At 50.8% G+C, this 20,940-nt stretch overlaps 1 protein-coding gene across 11 annotated transcripts in view; it reads left to right on the top strand.

The window, feature by feature from the left end:
* Positions 1-20,940, top strand: part of ERI3 (ERI1 exoribonuclease family member 3) — a 127,942-nt gene that overhangs the window by 84,777 nt on the left and 22,225 nt on the right. For 10 of the 11 annotated variants that reach the window (XM_043574742.1, XM_043574746.1, XM_043574744.1 and 7 more), the window contains one exon: positions 16,747-16,846. The exons of the other annotated variant lie outside the window; for it this stretch is intronic. In XM_043574742.1, coding sequence (XP_043430677.1) covers positions 16,747-16,846 — 100 coding nt within the window. Of the gene's footprint in view, positions 1-16,746; positions 16,847-20,940 lie in introns of those variants that run through there. 11 annotated transcript variants of the gene reach the window in all.

Here is a 20,940-nt window from a genome sequence, read left to right as displayed (position 1 = left end):
GGAGGGAGGAGACCCCACCCGGAGCTTCATTGCCTATGCACGCGCCGTCCAGCCTGGCGGCATGATTACCTTGCTGAGAAATCCGTCCAGGCGCAGGGCTGCTGATAGCAATCATTGATTAAGAGGGTAATTGTCCTGAAAATTCAGATTGATCAGAAGGCAGAAATGATAACTTGTGTAACTGTGTTTAAAGCCACGTCCTGTCAATAGACGAGACTGAGATGTATCGCGCCAAGAGGGGGGCAGAACGGATGGGTGTGTGCAGGCGGGCGGGCGCTGCCATCCTTCTCTCAGGGCTGAGCAGGATGTTTCTTGTCAGTAACCTGGACTATTGGAGATTCAATCACTTTTATCTCCCCCTCTCTCTCAATCCAAATGCCTTTTCATATTAGGAAATTAGAATCGGCCCTGCTCATGCAAGATTTATTAGCTCTGCTGAGCAGTCACACCGAAGAGTAAATGATTTTGCTTTGCTGGAGCTTTTTACACATTAGGACCCAACTTCTTCCCCGCTCTATGCCATTGGCTGCCTGGAGGAGTGGGCTCTAGAACTAGATACTCACGGAGCAAGCTTTCAGAGTCTGATTTAGGGGGAAAACATCACTGGAATCTGGCTTCATGACCTGACAGAGACCCTGTTGTGTCTGGCTGACTTCCTTCTATCTACTCACCAGACAGGTCCCTTACTGGGGTCTAGGTGGTCCCTCTTAATTGAGGCGTCAAACCCCCTGAAGGCATGAGGTTCATCCCTCAGAGTTGGATGACTTGGTGGAGGCTTACCTAAGGGGTTGGCGCTGAGTCTATGCATTGAGTAAAGATTGGCAATAGAGGCAGAGGTTGGAGGGGCTGCCATGACTTCTCTTCTCAGAGCCTAGGATTGTCCTCCTGTCTCGTGTGGGGCTACAAGGGCTATAGCATCTCTCTGAACCCCTGGGGAAGTTGTCAAGGAAGTTACCTGGGAGTTTAGAGCATGGAAGCTGGTTAGAGCAAGTTTTAGGGTGTCTGGGCCTGCTGGCTGCCTGTGTCTAGAGGGCTGCAGGGTCGACTGGCTGAGGCTGTCTGATCTGCCAATAATGTGTGCTCTTAGGGAAGGAAGGGGCTGGGATCCATGCTTCTGGGATTCTCCTGTGGCTGTGGGTTTGAAAGCAGTATGGGCCTATGTGCCAGTTGAACCTAGCCTGCCCTGAAGATCAGGGTACCAGTGGGCTAGGTTGGTTGTAGGGAGGACCATTGTCCTTCACTGAGACTGTATCATTCTCTCTCTTACCCATGCCCTTGGGTCACTTGGACTCATGGACAAATGTCAGTTGCTGTCATTCTTTCACCCTCTCTATTGTAGGTGTCTGATATTGGAGGCCTGGTGGAGCAGGTGAGGGTGGAGAGTTCTGATACATTGCTGAAGGAAGGTTAACAGATTTTCTGGATTTTTTTGTGAGAGGGGATAGGATCCCAAGGACCACCCTCTATCCACTTTACTCTTTTACTTGGCCCTATGAAGCTTCCATTTCTCTTGAGCTTTCAAGTTCCTTCCCCAAGCAGAGGGTTTCACCAAATGTGAGGATTGGGGCTGGAAGCGATGGGATCTCTTAGGAATGAGTGGTGGGAGTTGGTAGCAGCCATTTTGATCCAAAAAGAGGGCTGTGTTCTTTACAGATGTAAAGTTTTCTATGTAAGAAATTCTGTACAACTTGCTGTACAATATTGATTCTCATCTGGCATATTCTTTTTTTTTTTTTCTCTTCTTTTTTTAGAGAGAGAGAGCATGCACAAGCTGGGGAGAAGGGCAGAGAGAGAGAGAGAGAGAGAGAGAGATAAAGAATCTTAAGTAGGCTCCATGCTCAGCATGGAGTCTGATCTAGGGCTCAGTCCCATGACCCTGGGATCATGACCTGAGCTGAAATCAAGAGTCAGATGCTCAACCAACTGAGCTATCCCAGTGCCCCTCATCTGACATATTCAAATCAAGTCAATAAAGTTTTTAGAATATTAAAAAAAAAAAATCCACTTTGCCCCATTCTGATGGATTGTGAAGGGAGTAGGCGCCCAGAAGAGGGCTTCCCAGGGCAGAGCGCCTCTGCCTCTGCCACTGAGCTAGGCTTGCTGGCTGCGTAGGAGTTCTTTGCAGTTAGGAGGGAGGGTCCACCCTTGTTTGGCTTAGTCTTCTGCTAGGGCTAGTGTGGGCAAGAATGGAAGTGCCTTGGCCTGTGGGCCTGGGAATAGAGAACTCAGAATTCTGATAGACTCCCAGTGGAGTAAGAGACACAGATCGTCACTACAGGGTGATGTAAATGATGTTGCTTTCCAAAGCCCAGAAGAGGGAGTGCCTGAATTCTTCTGGAAGAGCTCAGACAGGCATCCAGAAGTGGGGCCTCAAACTGAGTCTGTGAGGAGGATAGGGAGTGTGCTATGGAGACAAGCATGGGTGAGCCTCTGGGCAGAGAGAACAAGGAGAAGAGTCACAGATCAGTTGTGTTAAGGCTAGGGCTGGGACCCAGTGGGATTTATTTTCCCGGGCACACTTCTCCATCATAATTTGATGGTATGGGGCACACCTCAGTTTTAGCAAGCCTGGGTGGTGCCTACTTTCACCAGCTAGCTAGGCTGCTGGGGGTTAAGGGCCTTGGATTGCACCTGCCAGGGCTTTAAGTCAGAGAGATGTACAGGACAGAGCCTTAGGAAATGGACCCCAACCTCTCCCTCTGCTCTGTTTCCTCTTCTGTTCAGCCTAAAGAGCAAGGCAGGGGACCAGGCTAAGGAACCAGCTCTGGGGAAGCTTTAGGCCAGCTTGCCCCACCCTTGGTAAACCTGTTCCCAGCCCTGCCTGGGCCTAGATCCAGCCCGGCTGCCAGGGGCCCAATTGGTTCCTGAGCCTGGTAGGGAGGCTGGGAGGAGCCCATGAAACCGGGAACTCATTTTCACTGGAATTTGACCTAAAGCAGGATTGGAAGGGAAGAAAAGAATCTGAACAAAAGTGCAGGCAGGAAGGAGCTGTTAACGAGCCTTTCTTTCTCTTCAGGGACGGAGCGGAGCGCATAGCGGGGCGCAGCGGCCCGCTCTCCTCAGCGGCTCTCTGAGGTAGCTGTAGTCTCCGGCCGCTGCCTGCTCTCGCTCGCTCTCCTTTTTTCCCTCTCCTCTTTCTCGGCTCTCTCTATTATGGGGACTTGCTCCAGCTCTTTCTCTCTCTTCTGTCTCTCCTTTTGTTCTCTCTTTGTCTATTTATCACACTGTGAAGGTTGAAAGAGATGTTATTAATCTGGGAGAATGAAGGCAGGATTAGTGGTATGAATCGGATTTTGAGAGGTGTAATGATAGAAAGACTCGCTCGGCTGGCGGCCTGCGTGAGCTTGATAAATGGGGAGCACTCCAGACTGACTCGCGCCTTCCCCGCGCTGTGCGCCCTGCCCGCTGGGGCGTGCCGCGCTCTCAGATCTGCCAGCCGGCCCACCCCGCTCCTACCTGAACCGGAGCAAAAAGCCAAGGGTAAAGCAGACACAAATATCTCCCTTCGCACTTGGAGACATCATTGCTTTTAGCACCCTTTTCAAGTAGAGCCCTGTTGAGTTCTCAAAGGACTGTGGGCAGAGGGAGTGGGGACCCAGACTTCTGCCTGCTTCTAGGGCCTGAGAGAGTGGAGCTCCCCTCCTGCCCCTGAAATGGATGTCAGGGGTCAGGGAGAGATAAGACAGTCCCCAGACCAATCAGGTAAGAGAACCAGACCCTATGTAATATGTAATTAAACAAAGTGCTATAGGGAGAACCATAGTATGAACCATGGAGGTCTGGATGGGACTTAGGGGAGGGAGGAAGAGAAATCAGGAAAAGGCTTCCTGAAAGTGGTATCCTGGCAGACAAGTAGGATTTGGAGAGGGTGGAGGAAGGCTAGTGTTTCAGGGGTGAAATAGCATAAGCAAAGGTGTGGAATCAGAAATAAGCTGGACTCTTTCTTGTGGGAAATTCACCTCAGTTCCAGTGAATTTCAGATCAGGAAAAGACCTAAGAAGTCAAGTAATTAAGCCCTTCACTTTCCAAAGAGGAAACACGCCTGGGGACTAGATTTGCCATTTCCTGAACTGATTTCCTATTTAAGTCCTGTTAGTTGTTCTAAAGGTGCCCCTTCCATCATCCCGGAATGATACAGTGAGCCTTTCCCTCTTCTGCCTTCTGTAGCTTTGGTCACATCCTTCCAACCTTCATCTTTACCATTAGGAGATCCTGGCTCGAGCTCATTGCTGCTTGGTCTCCAGCCCTTTCCCAGGATCCCTGGCTCAGGGTCCTCCTCACACCCTACCCCCAGCCCAGTCCGCAGTCTGTGTCAGAGTGCTTATTCCAGCCAGCCAATTGCTGCTTGAGCAGTGAGGAGGGGACCAGGAGGCAGCACACCTATCCCGGGCTCCAGATGCCTCTGGGCCTGAGCACTTTTCTCCTTCATAATGAATGCTACTACAGTTCTCACTGATGGCTTTGATACGGTGACTGGGCACTTCCTAGCATCTGTATTCATTTCCCTACAAAGGGCTGTGAGTTCTTGAGGGCAAGGTCTACATGTAATTCACTTGAGTTGCCAGGGTCTAGCAGGCCTTCCCCAAATATGTGAGTCTTCAATGAATTAATGAATGAATGAGTTCAGCTGCTTGTGCAGTTTCTCTCTCTCCTTCCAGAAGAAAATGGCCTTGGTCCTCTATTAGCATTTCCCAGGCCTGACTACCCTTAGGAACAAGGAGGGGTAGGTGTGCAAAGGCGACTTTGGTACAGCACCCTAAGTTCACATTGCCTGACAGTGGTAGACCCTTGCATGGCTTTCCATTGCCTTAGGAAACAATATGAAACCCTTTATTGTGTTCTCTGAGGCCCTACATGGTCTGGGATCTTCTGCCTTCCTCATTAGCCACATGTCATATTTGCCTCCTATGCTCCAAGGATACCAGCCTTGGCTTGACTCCTTCCAAGTACTGTTGTAGTTTGCCCAAAGGCCTTAGCATGCATCATTTCCTTGACCCCAAACCTCTCCCCCTCTTAGTCCATTGGTTTCTGCTTACCTGTCCTCAGGGAACCATTCCCCAACTAGGTCGGGTTCCTCTCTCCTGTCCTGTCCTAACAGCCTACATTTCTTCTTTGAGCTCCTACTGTAGGTATAACTTAGTGATTATTTATGTTGCTGTTTATTTAATATCCGCTTTCTCTAATAGACTGTGAAGCTGTCTGAGGACAGTACTGTGTCTGTATTGCTAGCATGTGCATGTGGCCTGGCATGTAATAGGCTGTCAGTATGTTTGTCATGAGTGAGTCAGTATGATTACAAAGCCTGCTCTTCCATCATACCACATCTAAGTGGAGTAAAGGTGGCTGTGACAAGGGCGGTACGGGGGCCAGGGTGGTGGGTGTGCCCAGACAGGAGGCTCTTTGGGCCTTGGTTCTAGAGGCTGTAGTGTTTCAGCCTTCCATCTATGGCTTTTCTCTTTTCCCTCCAAACATCAGAAAGGAGAAGGGCCTCTTCTGACCCTAACGGCTTTTTTATTCTCTTTCTGGGTGATCTTCCCTGTTCATGTGCCACTCATACACATTTTTAGGACTTTCTTGTCTCAGCTCAGACCTCTGAACTGAGCTTCTGGTACACATGTCCACCTTCCCCAGGCACCCCGCCCCGCCACCGCCCCCCTTCGGTGTCCTACTGAAGCCCACCTCGGTCTTCTTGGTGATTTCCCTCCAGACCTGGTTAGGGTTTCTCCCTCAAGGCCCTTCTTGCAAGATCTCAGCCCCCCACTGCATGTGAGTTTATGTGTTTCTTCTTCTAGCTTGGAAGCTCCTTGAAGGCAGTGGCCTAGTCTACTTGATTTGTGTGTCTCTAGAACTTAGCACAGAGCTTGGCACGTGGTAGTTGCTCAATAATAAGTGTGTGTTACATGAGCAAGCCAATGAAGATGGAGGGAGGTCTGGGGTGGAGGTTTTGAACAGCCTTTTCATTTTTCCCAGGGAGAAAGAAAGTGAAGGTGTATGTGCTGTGTACAAGCAGGCACATGCTTTCGTGTGTGTGGGGTTGGTGGTGTCACATGTTCAATAAAGGATTATATTTTAATTTGGAAAGCACTTTAGAAACTTAAAGTGCTTTGCCTAAGTGCTGACTGCTATTAGTGTCTCCTTTTTATTAGGAAAAAGGACATGATTTTTCTCTTTTATCTTCAGGCCTGTCCAACTTCTGAGAGTCAAACTTAGCAAAATGCCTGCCCCTCACTGAGGACTAGTTACATGCCAAGTTCAAAGCTTTGGACTTGAAACACAAAATTCTGCTTTGCAGACTGGTTCTGACACCCCTGAGGGGATTAGCCCTAACAGCTCAGTATCAGGAAGGGGGGTGGGAGAGACAGGGTCATTTGACATAGTTCAGGCTGCAGTCCCAGGCCCCTCCCATCTCCATATAGGTCTGGGTAGGAGGACATAACAACTTGGACCATTTGGGGGGAAAGGGGAACAACTCCAGTGGTTATCAAAAACCCACTTGTCATGCAATATGAAGGACCAGACTTCAGAGAAAGAACTGGGGAGGAAGGGACCCAGGAACCATTGGGTTTGTTCAGCTCAGGGATTTTAGGACCAAGAGGCAGAGATATCACGGCTGTTGGACCTGGTGATGTTAAGAGCTGCCACCACAGAGGGCTAGGTCAGAGAGAGGGAATATGTGTAGCAGTAGCAAGAAGAATTCTGATCAGGAGACTATGAGGCAGGAATTTGCCTTACGCCTTAAAAGCATTGGCCTTGCTGGTTTGAAGGAAAGGAAACTCCCCTCCCCATGGAGAAGATTTAGTGCTGTAATGACAGGAGGTCTGGAAGGCCCAGCTCAGCCTTGTCATTGGGCCTCTCTGTGTGGTCTCTATCCCAGGCTCTTTCCTGAGCATCCACAAGGCAGCACCCTGGTCTCAGTCTGGCCTCTCTGCCAGCCCTGGATGCTGAAGGTTCTGCCCATGGCTGAGGCACTGGGAGGTGGGAGCTTTGGCCCATCCTGCTAGTGCCCTGCAGTTCCCAACTCCTACTCGGGCCCTAATCTGGGGAAGCTAGGGCGGGATGGGGTGAGGGGAGTACATTGAGCCTCTGCCTTAACTGAATTTCCATACCTCCTGTTGTTAATTATAGAGATGTAATAATGCGATTAGTGCACGATTAAAAAAAATCCCTGATATGATTACCATGGATTTAATATCACATGATATATCATTATATCGTTATGCAGTGACAGATGTAATTGAAATACACTTATTGGAGCCGGGGGTGGTGTTTCATTCAATCCCCAGCACCCCGGGGAGGAAAGGGCTGGCTAAAAAGAAGCAATGGGAGAGGAAATTGTAATGAAAACAAAGAAAACTCACAAGGTAGCTCTCACCCTGGGCAGCTGGCTGAGACCTTCAACTCTGTGACAGTGCAGGTGGAGCCCCAGAGAGGCCATCCTCTTCTGTGGGGGCTCAGGCAGCATGGCTTAGGAGCTCCTCTTGTCTGGTTCTCACCTCAGAAACCTTGGTGCCTCCACGTCCCCTCTGACTCAGCAACCAAGCAAGGGCTCTGGATTACTCCACCTGGGAATAGACTCAGGCCCCTCATGAGATCCAACTGACTTGGCAGCTGTCCTCCAAATGTTGTGGACCCTAGACCTGTGGTACAGCTCCTGCCTTTGCTGTAATGATGGTCCAGTACAGTAGAGGCGGCCGTCCTGTTGTGGGCCGTGAGCAGGAAGACTAAGCACACAGAGACCGTAATTATCCCACTCAAGTTCTGTTGTTGGAAAAAGAAGCAGCAGCAGCTCTGGGGACCCTCAAGTGTGTTGGTAGCTGGGGAACACTAATGAACTTGTAGAACTATCTGCTAGGGGTAGAGAGGATGGATTTTGTCACCTGATATGAGTGTCCATCCTTTTGCTGCTATACTTGTGCTGGCCAAGCCGCTGCTGGGCCACAGGAATGGAGGGGGAGCTATCCATAAAGCCAAAGAGCTCAGAAAAAGAGAAGGGGGCATAAACCATCTCCTCTTCTCTCCTAAGACAGGCAGCTGAGACCCCAGTTCTAAGGTTGGCTGTGGGGGGATTGCTGGTCTGCTGGGCAAGAATAACAGTGATTCTAGAAGGAGACTGGATAGGGTCAACAGGAGTAGTAACTGAAAACCAGGCCTTCCTCCTTGGCAAAATGAGACCCAAAGAGATGTCTGGTTTTCCCTTCCCTCAATGGAGACCATTTAGAGAAAAAGCAGATACAGCCCCTCCCCTTAAGAATCTCCCAGCATCATGGTAACAGTTATGTAAACAAATCTGGTGTTACAGATGCTATTCAGAGTATGGGGTGGGGGGGAGTTAAAAAAGGGATGAGTCAGGGAAATCTTGGGAAAGGAAGGTACTTTGAGTTCGTGGTAAAAGAAGAGTATGTGTTCACTAGGACAAAAAGTGGGAGAAGGCAGAGGGCATTCTAGGCAAGCTGAAGGAACTGCTCAAGTCTTGGAGGCATGAAACAGTAATCCCAGGACTCAGGGGGCAGTAAAGAAGAAGAAGGAAGGGAAGCACAGTTGAACCAACATTTCTGATCTACCACAGAGATGGTAATGGCTTTCACTGGGATTTGGGAACCCAAGAGAAGGAGCACTTTGGAGAGGAGATGTTGAAACGGGTTTTTTGTTTTTTAAGTTTGAGGTGAAGTACCTGAGTGAAATCCAGGTGGAAATGTCAGGTAGGCAATAGAGTATATATGTTTGATACTCAAGTAGTGGCAAAGAGTATCAAATCGGAACTTGGAGAGTTGGAAGACAAGGAAGTTGAAAAAGGCACCCAGGGAGAGTGGTTGAGTGTAGACCAAAACAGGAAGCAAAAAGCACCTGAGCGCATGCAGAGGATGGCAATACACAGAAAAGATTGCAGGGAGATTGTGAGGAAAATGGCAGGGCAGAGAGGTAAGAAAACTCAAACATAACCAAAGGAGAAGGGTTTCAAAGCTGAAGCAGGCCACAGAGTAGAGGAGACAGCAAGACCCTGAAAGTGTCCCTAGGTGTGGGTGGTGTGGTGAGGACCATAGACTTTAACAGAAGCAAAGCACAACGGCAAGGCCAGAAACCAGACTGCAAAGGGCTAAGGAGTGATGGAGGAGGTAAGTGGAGCCGAGTGAAGACAAACTTCGGAAGTTTGGTTATTATTAATAGGAGAACAGTCACCCGATGGGGATGTGGAGTGAAGGGAGGGCTTTAAAAATAATAATCTAACACTGTCATAATTTTTAAAGGGCCAGGCATTGTTTTAAACACTTTATTTAAAAAAAATTTTTTTTTAATGCTTTATTTATTTTTGAGAGACCGAGCACGAGTCGGGGAGGGGCAGAGAGAGAAAGAGACACACAGAATCCTAAACAGGCTCCAGGCTCTGAGCTGTCAGCAGAGAGCCTGATGTGGGGCTCGAACTCAGGAACAATGAGATCATGACCTAGGCTGAAGTCGGACACGCAACCAACTGAGCCACCCAGGCGCCCCTGTTTTAAACGCTTTACACACAATAATTCATTTAACCCTCACATCAACTCTCTTCAGTAGGAACTGTTACCTCTATTTTACAAAGAGGAACCTGAGACATAAGAAGTTGTGTGAAGTTGATGGAGAGTCAAGCATTTGCTAGAATGCTAGTGGAAAGGAACCTGCAGAGAGGGGGAGGTTAAGAATTTAGAAAGAAAGGGGATCCCAGATGGAGCAGAACTAAGCAGGTGGGAGAAAGGCGAGGTGTAAAGCACAGGTACAGTATTGGTCTTAGACAAGAAGTGAGGTGTCCCTTCTGTTAGAACAACATTGGCAGAGGAGCAGGCGGGGAAGGATACAGATGCATGCGTAGATGAGGGGCATGTAGTTGAAAGAATTCTGTGCCACAGCTTTATTATCTTTATGAAAGAGAAGAGTAGGATTGTGGCATACCACTGAGAATTGCTCTGGTGGTCCCCACAGTGTCCACTTCCTATGCAGAAGAATGCCTTTCCAGCATCACTCAGCTCAAGCACAGGTGTAGAGGGATGGAGTCATGGTTGGGTTTTTTTTCAGGGAAGGTGCAGTAGGGTAAGTGGGCAAGGAGTTGAAGACTGGGGAATGAGTGGTTGAAATGATAGACCCCAGGGCCACAGGCCTGGTAGAGAAAGGATTGAGGCCAGAAGGGGATGGGCAGGCTGAGAAAAGAGCAAGAGTAAAGGGTACAAAAGCTGAAGGATAGGAGGCTGGGGTCAGAGTGGAATGTGTCTTTGTTAAGATTTCTGAGAGAGAGCAGTTCTGGGTGATAATAAGGCCCCGGTTGTGGCCATAGGGATGGATGGCTAAAATAGGTAGAGGAGGAGAAGGTCATTAGAGCACAGGAAGTTGAGAAACTGAAAGGCAAGGTTCATGGGTGGGCTATCCTGTAGATACTGAAGTTACCCAGTGTGATGATGACCTGGAATGCAGTCCCAGAGAGAGAGAGGAAGAATAATCTCCAAGCAGCAAGAAGTTGAAGGTATTGGCAGAGTATATCCAGAAGTGAGTAGGTTTTGGTTTCCTAGTTAGTATTACTGCATAATTAATCACCCCAAAATTTAGTGACTTAACAGCAGCCATCTTATTATATCTCATGGTTTCTGTGGGTCAGGAATTCAGGAAGGGCTCAGTAAGGTGTTTCTAGCTCAGCTTCTCTCATTCATTTATAGTTAGTCCTTGAAGCTGGCACAGGGTGTGACTGGAATAGCAGCGGCTGGCTGGCTCTTTCTTTGCCTGGTTCAGTGGCTTCTGTTTGTGGTCCCTGCATGGACTAGTTTGGGCTTCCTAGCAAGATGGCTGCCTTGGAACAGTCTGACTACTAACAGAACAGCTCAGGCTCCAGGGAAAGTGTTTCAGTGAATGAGGAGGAAGCTGCCTCAACTTTTCTGAAATAGCCTTGAAGTCACACAGCATCACTTCTGCATTACTCTGTTAGTTAGAATAGTCACAAAAGCCTACTCTGTTTCAAAGAGAGGGACATAGACTCCCTCTGTAGATAAGAGGTATATCAAAGTCACATTGTAAGAAGAACATGTGAGATGCGAGATAGTGCTGCAGCCATCACTGAAAAATACAGTCTGCCACAATTGGTGCTAGGCTGAGCCCAGAAAAGGAGAGGGAGCAGCATCCTCAAAGTCAGTGTGCATTTTGGGTGATGGCACCAAGAATATCTGGAGATAATAACGGGAGTGGGTGCTCCTGAGTGACCTCAGGTATACCTGGGGAAAGAACGATCATCCCATTTTGTAGCGTGGGAGACTGAGGCTCAGAGAGCTTTGATAACTCCTCCAAAGTGATAGTGCTAATAACTGGCAGAACTGGGAACCAAATCCGTGTTTGTCTGACTCCTGAGCCTGACCACACTGTCTTCCTCTGAAGCCTGGGCTGCTGGATCTGCCATCCTCATGTTTACCTGTGTCCTTAGTACTTGGTTCACCAGCTATGGAAGTGTTGGCCAATTAAATAAAGAACTAGGTAGTTACGTGTGTCAGGCTTTCTCTCCCCCATCCTTCAGAGTATCACCTTTACAGCTTCATCCATTGGGTGTTTGTGGAAATGGCGGGTGATTTGATTTGGTGTGCTCGTCTTGGGAAATGACCCATTGGGTTTAGGTCCACCAGGTGACATGTCACCTACAGGTCTGGTTAAAGGTCTGCTCCTCCCCACCTCATGGGGAAGCTGGATAGGTCTGATGTGCTGGTTCTAGCTTGGAAGATCTGGGTTTTCTGGAAGTTACAGAGCAGTCTGTGCTTCTGTCTGCACTCTGAGCTGGGTTCTAACACCAACCACTGCCCTGCCCACTCAGTAGCCACCCCACCCTCAGGGCCCTCGCAGGTAGTGAATGGGTGGGCAGAGACACCCTAGCAGCCATCAATGCTTCTTCCTTCCTTTTTGAAGGATCTGATGCTGCTGCCGATGAGGGCTACTTCATCTATTAAACCCAATACACTTGTCGCAGCTGCTAAGCCCCCGTAAGCCGCCGGGCGCCGTGTTTGTGATGGGACTGACAGTGCATGGAGGAGGCTGATTATACACGATTCCATTTCGCGGGCCCAGCAATGTAATTTCACAGGGCGATCAGCGTTTGCATGTAATAGCAGGCTGTGCTGAGGTGTCAGAATATTAAAGGCGCTAATGGCAAAGCTCCCTGTTACACAGGGGGCCACCCGCCGCGCCTACAGCAGGGCTGCGCGGCAGGCCCGTCGCAGATGGCTGGCCACTAAGCTAATGGGGCAGCAGCCAAGGCGGGCAGAGCCGCGAGAGAGGAGAGCCAGCCGGGAGCAGCTCGGCACCTGCTTCCCCGCGCATGGAAATTACAGCAGCCCAGGGGAAGGGAAGTGTGTGTGCCTTCCTGGCACAGGGCTGCGATGTTGTGGTTTGGTAGACCCGGCATCTTTCACCCCAGCTCCACCTGCTTTGGATAGACTCAGGGGCTCCTCAGTCATCGTTCCATCTGCCCCACTCTTTGGCCAGGAAGCCACAGCTGGGCAGGTGCAGCTGGAGAAGTGGCACCGCAAGAATTTGGAACCAGTGTGGGAAAGGGACTTGGGCATAGGCTGTTGGTGAGAGCTCTTATGACACATTCCTGCCCCAGCAAAGTCAGAAAGCTTCTGGGTCCTTTACCTCCACACCCTGCAGGCTGGCAGGAAAGAGGGAGGAAGTGGGGATAGGATGCAGGCGGGAGAAAGGGGATGGACGATAATTAGGCCCCTTGATTGATGCCAGTGTTGCCATTGGAACACAGAGCTGGGAAGCAGCACCTCAAGATATGGCTCTTTCTGTCCTTGTTGGCTGCCCCAGCCACACCCAAGCCCTTGCCTGTGCTCTCACCAAGCTTGCTCCTGCCCTTCTCCTTTGTCCTTGCTGTGTCTCCCGCCTGGAATGTTGTCAAACCTACCCCCACCCCCCACCCCCCGCTCCAGCCCTTCACTACCACTCTGTCCAGGAAGCTTTCCTAGCTGCCTCCAACCCCACACAGGCCTGCTTGTCTCCATTGTCCCTGTGGGCAACCACAGGGGACAGCCTCCCTGATCCTCCTATTCTAATGGTTCCCTAGGTCCCAGCCTTGACTTCTCAGCCAGAATCTCTGAGACACAGCCCATGTCACCTTGTTCTAAGCTGGGTTCCTGGGCAGGCTCTGTTCAGATTCATAGAGGGATGTAATCTCCCAGAGGATGTCTGGAAGGAGTCGGGAGTGGAAGGATGTGCCTAGTAACCTGAGGGGCAGTTTGGTGCCTGTATGGGTATGCACACTTGATGGTTATGTATCTGATGGGGAAGGACTTAAGAAGTGAGTGCTGGGGGTGGTGGGCATGTGCGTACAGACATGGAGGGCCAGCAGGTGTGAGGATCCAGACCACACATTGGTAGGAACACAGATTGCTGTGGGACCTGTGTTCTCTGGATGGCTCTGTCTGTTGTCTGTGGCTGAGGGGTACCTTAGATGTAGGAGCCGGAGGGAGCTTGTGGTGCTGTGCCTGTGGGGATTCCTTGAGGCTGGTGGTCACTTCTGAAGGTTCAGCTCTGCAGGGGTGTATGGTAGTGCCTGGGGGAGACATGCCAGGGTTCTCAGCAGGGGCAGCAGGGGGAGAGCCCAGGCTGAAGGAGAGCAGTTTTAATTAACCATTTTTAATATCATTTTGGACTTTGGCTGGTATGTGAAGGCCCCGCTGGAAGCAGCATTTGTAAAAATTAAATCCCTCTTATTAGGAGCTTGGCAGACCCATGTGCACGTGCTGCCCCCCTCCCCCCGCCCATGCCCCCCTGAGGAAGAACTGGATGAGGCCATGTCACGGCAGCAATTGGTTATCATGCCTTATCTGGGAATAGGAAACTGTGCGCATGACACCCGCGGCCACGCTGGAGACGCCAATTCATCTCGCCCTCGCTCTGACAAGCTAGACTGCCCTTCCTGAAAGGCATCCGTCAGGCGGGACCGGGGCCTCTGCCTTGCCTGCTGCCTCTGTTTTCCTGCCTGGGCTCCAGCTTGCCCTGGTCCAGCCAGGCCCAGCCCGGCCCTCCTGGGCTCTGCCACCCACTGCCCCCCTTCCACATGTCCCAGTCTAGGGAAGATCTTGGGGAGTCATAATTATAATAATAATCTAATCACGGTGACGCGTCAGGGCAAGCGTCTAATGTTATCTGAAGTGGTCTTCCCGCTTAGCTGCGATAAGACTCGGGATGACGTGCAGATAACGTTGAGCTGCCCTGTCCCCAAGCCGTGAGCAGAGCAAAGGGGCCTCAGCAGCCCGCTGCCCGCCCGCCGCTTTAAGCCGGGAAGCGGCAGCACCTGCTAATGCAAGTGTTTAATATTTGATGGGCTGGGATAAAGCAGGATCACCTTCGAATTGAATTGAGTGTCAGCCGAGAATCTATTACTGAAATTCGGGTGTGATTTGACAGCAAAGTAGACGATGTTATTCTTCACTAGTTACTGCAATCTTCTCCCCGACATCACTTAAATATTTTTTTCTTTGCTTGAGTAAACACACATTATCCTTCTTTTTTCCCCCTTCCTTCCCTTTTTCCTTTTTAGAGGGGAAAAAAACCCATCCAGCTCGCCTTCTCCAGGCTGATAGGGTAGATTGTTATTTCTTTATTTGTCCTATTAAATGGAATTTCTGATCGTTTAATCCGGCCTTTGTAAGTGATTTTAAAGTACTTGAAAGCCGGCCCGCCACTGCTCTCTGGCCCACTGCGCTCCAGCCATGGCCCTGACCACGCTCAGCAGCTCTTCCAGCTGTGCACCACCCACTGGCTGCTTTCCCTCGCTTCTGCCTGCGTTCCCCCGGCTCTGCCCTGGCTCCAAGCCAGCGTTCTCTCCCCTGTCCTTGTGCCTCACATTCAGCCCCCGATTTGTGGGTTCAGCTGTGGCGTGGGAAAAAGTGGGAGGGTTGACTGGGAAGTTGAGTTGTGGCTGGTACCTCCATGTCAAGGAAAATGGCTTCGGGAGGGTGCTGAGGTTGAAGCACCCACAGGGCTGAAGCTTGGTTCCTGCAGCTGAGAAGGAAAGGTACCTGCCCTCTGCCCAGCCCCTTGGCCTTAGCACCGACTCTGTCCAGCCTCCTGACCCCATGTTGGACCTTCCTCACCATGAGGGAGTCTGTGATGGGATGGGGACCTCTGGGCCCAGGGATGGGTGGGCACACTACAGTGCCTGTCTGACTGTGGCTGCTGTCACCTTAGTTCCATTCCACCAGTGGCCCCACCACCTAGCTTCTGGGAACTCAACCAAGCTACATTCCCAATGACCACATCCCATTTGCTTTCTTCCCCTGGGAGGAGGGCAGTCTAGGGTTCCAGGACTTCAAAGGTGAGGGATGGGTAATGTTTGAAGGGCCATCCAGCTATACAGCTCTCTGATAGAAGCCCAGGACTTTGCTTCCCATCAGAGACTCCCAACCCCCAGTGGGTACCCCCTTGTTGGGCTGAGCAGGAATTAAATTCCCACTGGGTCACTTAATAACATTCTAACCCTTGTAAGTCTCTTCTTTCTGGGCCTCAGTTTCCTCATCTGTGCCTTCGAGTCAGTTGTGCCTGTAAGGGGCTGTGAGAAAAAGTGCCATCCCTGTCCTACCATGTACCACCCCCCACCACGGAGTTTGGTGCGGCCAGGTGGCTCAGAGTAGGGGACGGAGGGGGGCAATGAAGTGCTAGGGGCCTGAGCAGATCGATGCCCCCAGCACTTCCTTCCCCAACCCCAGGAAAACAATTAAGTACAGATCGATGGGTGGCCGCTTTGAATATGCATAAGTGAGCACTTGACCTTCAGCAGAGATCTGTTCCCCCAACCACACACAGTGTCTCTCTCTCTCTCTCTCTCTCTCTCTCTCTCTCTCTCTCTGTCTCTCTGTCACACACACACACACACACTCTCTCTCTGTCTCTTCATATGTTCCCATCACAGCTGCTTGAGACCTTACCCCTCCTCAGTTGAGCCCACACATGGAACCTAGCCTTCCATAACCTGGCCTGCCTCTCAGTCTAAAGCAATTAGACCATGGGCAGGTGGTTGGCCCCCTCTCACTTCAGTGTTGTTCCTATCTGTAGAGTGAAGTTTAGATATGTTAGTCTCCTAGGTCCTTTCTGACACCAGGCTTTATGACCAGCAATACTGTGGGGAGGGGCCCAGCAGAGTGCTGGGTAGTCTGGAAAGGCAGAATCTAATAGGGCTGCCTGGTGAAGGGGGTGCCCTGTTGACAGGATGGTCCTGATAAATTTTTTTCTTTAACGTTTTTTTTTTTTTTTTTTTTTGAAGGAGAGAGAGAGACAGATAGTGAGCGGGGGAGGAGCAGACAGAGAGGGAGACACAGAATTTGAAGCAGGCTCCAGGCTCTAAGCTGTCAGCACAGAGCCTGATGTGGGGCTCAAACTCACAAACCGTGAGATCATGACCTGAGCTGAAGTCGGACACTTAACCGACTGAGCCACCCAGGTGCCCCAGGATGGTCCTGATAAAGGAGGGTCTTAGTAAATGGGAGCTGTCTAGAGGAGCCTGGCAAGGGGGCACCCAGTGGGGGTTGGGAGTCTCTGATGGGAGATACCTAGGACAAAAGGAGCTCTGAAAGAAGAAGGGGTTTTCTGGTGGGGGTCCTGGAGGAAAGGGGCCTCCATGAGGGGACTCTCATGAAGTGACATGATGAGAGTAAGCCCTTAGTGGGATGATTCGGCTGGAGGGTGGAGGTGGTAAGTATTGGGGACCAGGGCCTCTGTTAACCATTCTTGCCTCCTGTCTTCCAGGCTTACAGCTTCGCCATGGGCTGCTGGCCCAAGAATGGACTTCTAGACATGAACAAGGGCCTCAGCCTGCAACACATAGGCCGGCCCCACAGCGGCATTGGTCAGTCCCTCCACATATACCCCTGGCAGCTCAGTCAGTCCCGTGCCCGCATGCCCCAGTCCCTTGGCACACAGAGGGGTCCTTTGGCTCATTCTGTGCTCTAACGGGGTGCTTTCCATAGCTGGGGGGAGTGGGGAAGGAGGGTGGAGTGAGGGGAGAGTGGAACCAGACCATTGGAAAAAATCTCTCAAAACACTATTTAGGAGGAGACTGGGATCTGGTCTTTGGGTGGGTCACAGGTGTCCTTGGATTCAGGCCGAGATATCCCTGACCCCTCCTGCATCTCTGGTGGGTGATGTCCTCAGAGGGGTGGGCACATGTCAGCTTACCCACCCCCCATGGAGCTAGAGGAGACTGTTTAATATTGTTTCAAGTCTGTGGCTACTAAACTGGGCGATCAATGGGAGTTAAGGAGATGAATTATTTAAACCTCACCAGCTTTTAATTAGTCGGGGTCCTTCTGACCGATGGCTCCGTCCACAGGGTATTGACTCCCCCGCAGGAGCAGCAGCCTCCATTGAGCGCTGCCTGGGTTGGGAGGGGCCACTTGGGGTACCAAGCATGTGTGCACCCTCAGAGGGATTCCTGCCTGGGAAGGAGCTGGAGTGACTCTGGTTCTAGGCATTGGAGGCTCTGCTTCTGATACATCAGTATGGGTTTGGTGTGTGTGTGTGTGTGTGTGTGTGTGTGTGTGTGTGTGTGTAACAATATATCTGTACATTTTCCTGAGGGCATGTGTCTGTATATGGAAGTAACCATCAGCCTGTGTGTGTATCCACCAGAAAGTCCGTTCATTTCTGTGTATCTGATTTTGTGTGTGTGAGCACACGTCATGCAAATGCTTTCAAGCAGGGTATTTTTTTTTTTAATTTTTTTTTAACGTTTATTTATTTTTGAGACAGAGAGAGACAGAGCATGAACGGGGGAGGGTCAGAGAGAGGGAGACACAGAATCTGAAACAGGCTTCAGGCTCTGAGCTGTCGGCACAGAGCCCGACGCGGGGCTCGAACTCACGGACCGCGAGATCATGACCTGAGCCGAAGTCGGCTGCTTAACTGACTGAGCCACCCAGGCACCCCTCAAGCAGGGTATTTGACAAGCATAGGCTTTGTTCCAAGTGGGGAGGAGTGGCGGGGGGTGGGGGGGGGTATTCCTGGGAGGTGCTATGACATTATCATAACCTGTGTACCTTTGGGGAGCTATGGTGGTGGAGGGGACTGGCAAGGTATACCAAAAGGACCCAGTCACCTGTTACAGACTAGCCCTTCATCCTTTCCACGGACATCACTGGTGCCTAGTGGGTGCTGGGCATGCTGAGTGGAAGTGCTTGTCCTCAAGGAGGTCATATCCAAGGAGGAGACAGAGATTGAACTGGGTACCCAGGGTACTGAGGGATGTGATAGGAACACTTAGGCTGCCCCAAGGGAGGATTCCCCTGTCCTCAGGTGCCAAAGTGACTTCTGCTTCTTTATTTACATCTCACTGACTTCAGGGATACTCCTTATCATTCTTGCTGGGACACCCCACAAGGCTCTTGTGGGGTCCTGAGGGAAAGAGGAAGCAGTCAACATGCCTAGAGAATTGGGGATGCCCCACAGCAGCTGCTGTTCCCTTCCATAGGAGCTATTCCATACAACCTAGAGAAGACCCCAAACCTAGCAAGGTGATATGCTTGGGAGGCCAGCAGGGAGTTTCCTAAAGAAGAAAGCATTTGAGTCAGGAGATCCTTGAAGGATGAATAGGAGTTTTATAGGTAGAAAAATGGGGGAAGGGTTTTCTACTTAGGAGTAACTGTACGTACAAAAGCATAAAAAGGCATGTTGAAAACAAGTTAGACACCTACAAGTAGTTTCCTGTGATTGGAGCAGGAGGGACATTTGGGTTAGGGTACAGCTGGAAAAGTAATGGGGAAATAAGCAGGTCTTGAATGCCAGGTTAAAGGGTTGGCTCTTTCATGAGGTTTTGAGGAGACAGGAGGTTTGTGAGAGAACAGCACTATCAAAGCTCTTACTCAGAATTGATGAGGCAGTATGTGCTGCACAAACTATTTCCTAGTAGATGCTTAGTAAACTCTTTGGGGTGGGGGGCTGAATGAACAAGTGAGTAGATGAATCAATGGGATGGGAAAGGGAGGAACCAGGGAATGAGGATCAGTGAGAAGACTTGTGCTGGCCCAGGCAGGGAGGGGCTGCAAATAATGGAGTCTGGGTGGTAGGAGGGACCAGTGGGACTGGGTCAGTGGGATTGCCCTGCTTCTGTGGATGTGTTTCAGGGTGTATTTGTGAGAGGAAGAGGTTCCTTCTTCCCACTCTGTTATTACAACTCCTGAGATGTTCCTTCCCTCTTCAGGAAAGAAGGTTTTTCCATCTGGGTGGGCCACAGGGGACAGTCCAAAGATATGAGTCACAATGGACTAAGGGCTTTGGAGCCAAAGGAAGTTCTGGCTCTACCAACCAGAGCCCTGTGCCCTTAGACAAGGGATAATGCCAGTGCCTCTCAGGGCTGTTGGAGAGGTTCAGTAAAGCTGTCTGTGTAAAGGACTTATGCAGTGGCTGGCCTGGCACACAGTGGGTGCTCAAGGAGCCCCCTCTTCTGTGGCCCTGACAACACCAGGGCCTCCCTAGGGTGCCAGGGGTTCCTGGCACAGGGTCTTTGTATCTTTGAATGTAGAGGGCTGCCCTGCCAGCTCCTAGCTGGCTCTGAGGTGTGGGTGAGGGTGCTTGGAGGGGAGGGAGGATGCAGGGCATTAATTGGGCTGGAAGAGGCGGGGAGGGGAGGCGTTGGTTTTAAGCAGTGAGGTTAATGGCCCTCGCGCCAAAGAGACAGCTTTAATGAGCTTCAGCTGGCGGTGCCCCGAGTTACTGTGCGTGCTAAAAGGGTCGCGCTGTAAGAGTTTGATGTGGACTGTTTCCCAGCCCTGGGGTCAAGGGTCAGCTCCTGTCACTGGCCACTCAGGCTGGTCCTCAGTGACATAGTGCTAATTAACTGCGTGAGGAGCTGCCAGCCTGGAGTGGGGAGTGGTATGCATATTGGTGGCCGGGGGGGGGGGGGCAGCATTGGTGATGCTGGGCAAGGGTCCCTCAGAACCCAGAGCTCAGTCATCTCTGGGATGTGTTTGGCTCTCCCACAGTGCTGTGTTGGTGGCGGGGGGGGGTGGTGCGCAATGTCTCTGTGTGCAAATCACCAATTTTTCTCTAGCCCTAGAGAGATCTCCTGAGCCTCTTTCTAAGGTATGTGTGGTAGGGAGAGTTTGTTGGACCTACCTGGTGGGGACTCCTGCTGAGTTCTGAGTGGTGGTGGCCCTGAGAGAGCAAGGGGCAGGTATGCTGGAGGGTGACGCAGATGGCCTGGAGCTGTGGGGTAGGCTGTAGGAGGGGAGAGGGCCCACTGGGATGGATATTTGTGGCTGAGCTATTTGAGGAGGAGCTGTGAGAGCCTCCTGGCAGAGGAGTGACCTGGTCAGAGTTGGGCTTCAATTAGAGCAGACTGAGAGTTTGTACAGGGAGGACTAGCGAGGAGAAACTGCAGAGGGGAAGGTTCAGTAAAGTACATGGAGGTGATGGTTAATTCAGAGCCAGCAGTAGCCATGGGAATGGAAGTAGAGGACCAGGTCAGTGTATGTTTACTTTGCACCTATTATGTGTCAGGAACTGTGATAGATGTATTGGTGAAGATGACAGAGTGCCCGTCCCCCCACAGAGCTCACAGGTACTGTCGTCAAGACAGATACAGTTGGCCCTGGCAACTAAGGGAGAGGTAGGTTCAGGGATGGAGGCAGTAGAGCTCCAGGCAGAAAGAGGGTGTGGGGGGCTGTCAGCACGGCCTCTTAGTCAGGAGATGGATACTTCCTTCAGGGGTGGTGGATTTGGCCTTGGGAGCCTGGTGAACAGGGTGATGTGGAGCGGGTTGTGGGTGAAGAGGGACTGCATGTACATAGAAAGGGTCAACAGGGGACTCACATTATTTGGGGGTACTTTTTATTAATATAATTTTCCCACCAGTTTTATGGAAGACGGGCATTATCATTCCCATTTTATAGATAAGGAAGCTGAGACTCAGTTAAGTGACTCACCTGAGGTCACACAGCCAGTTGA

This window comes from Prionailurus bengalensis, chromosome C1, assembly GCF_016509475.1.
Source record: "Prionailurus bengalensis isolate Pbe53 chromosome C1, Fcat_Pben_1.1_paternal_pri, whole genome shotgun sequence".
In the NCBI taxonomy this organism is placed as follows: Eukaryota; Metazoa; Chordata; class Mammalia; order Carnivora; family Felidae; genus Prionailurus; species Prionailurus bengalensis.
Note: the sequence above shows the minus strand (reverse complement) of the source record. Positions and strands in the feature narration are given on the sequence as shown.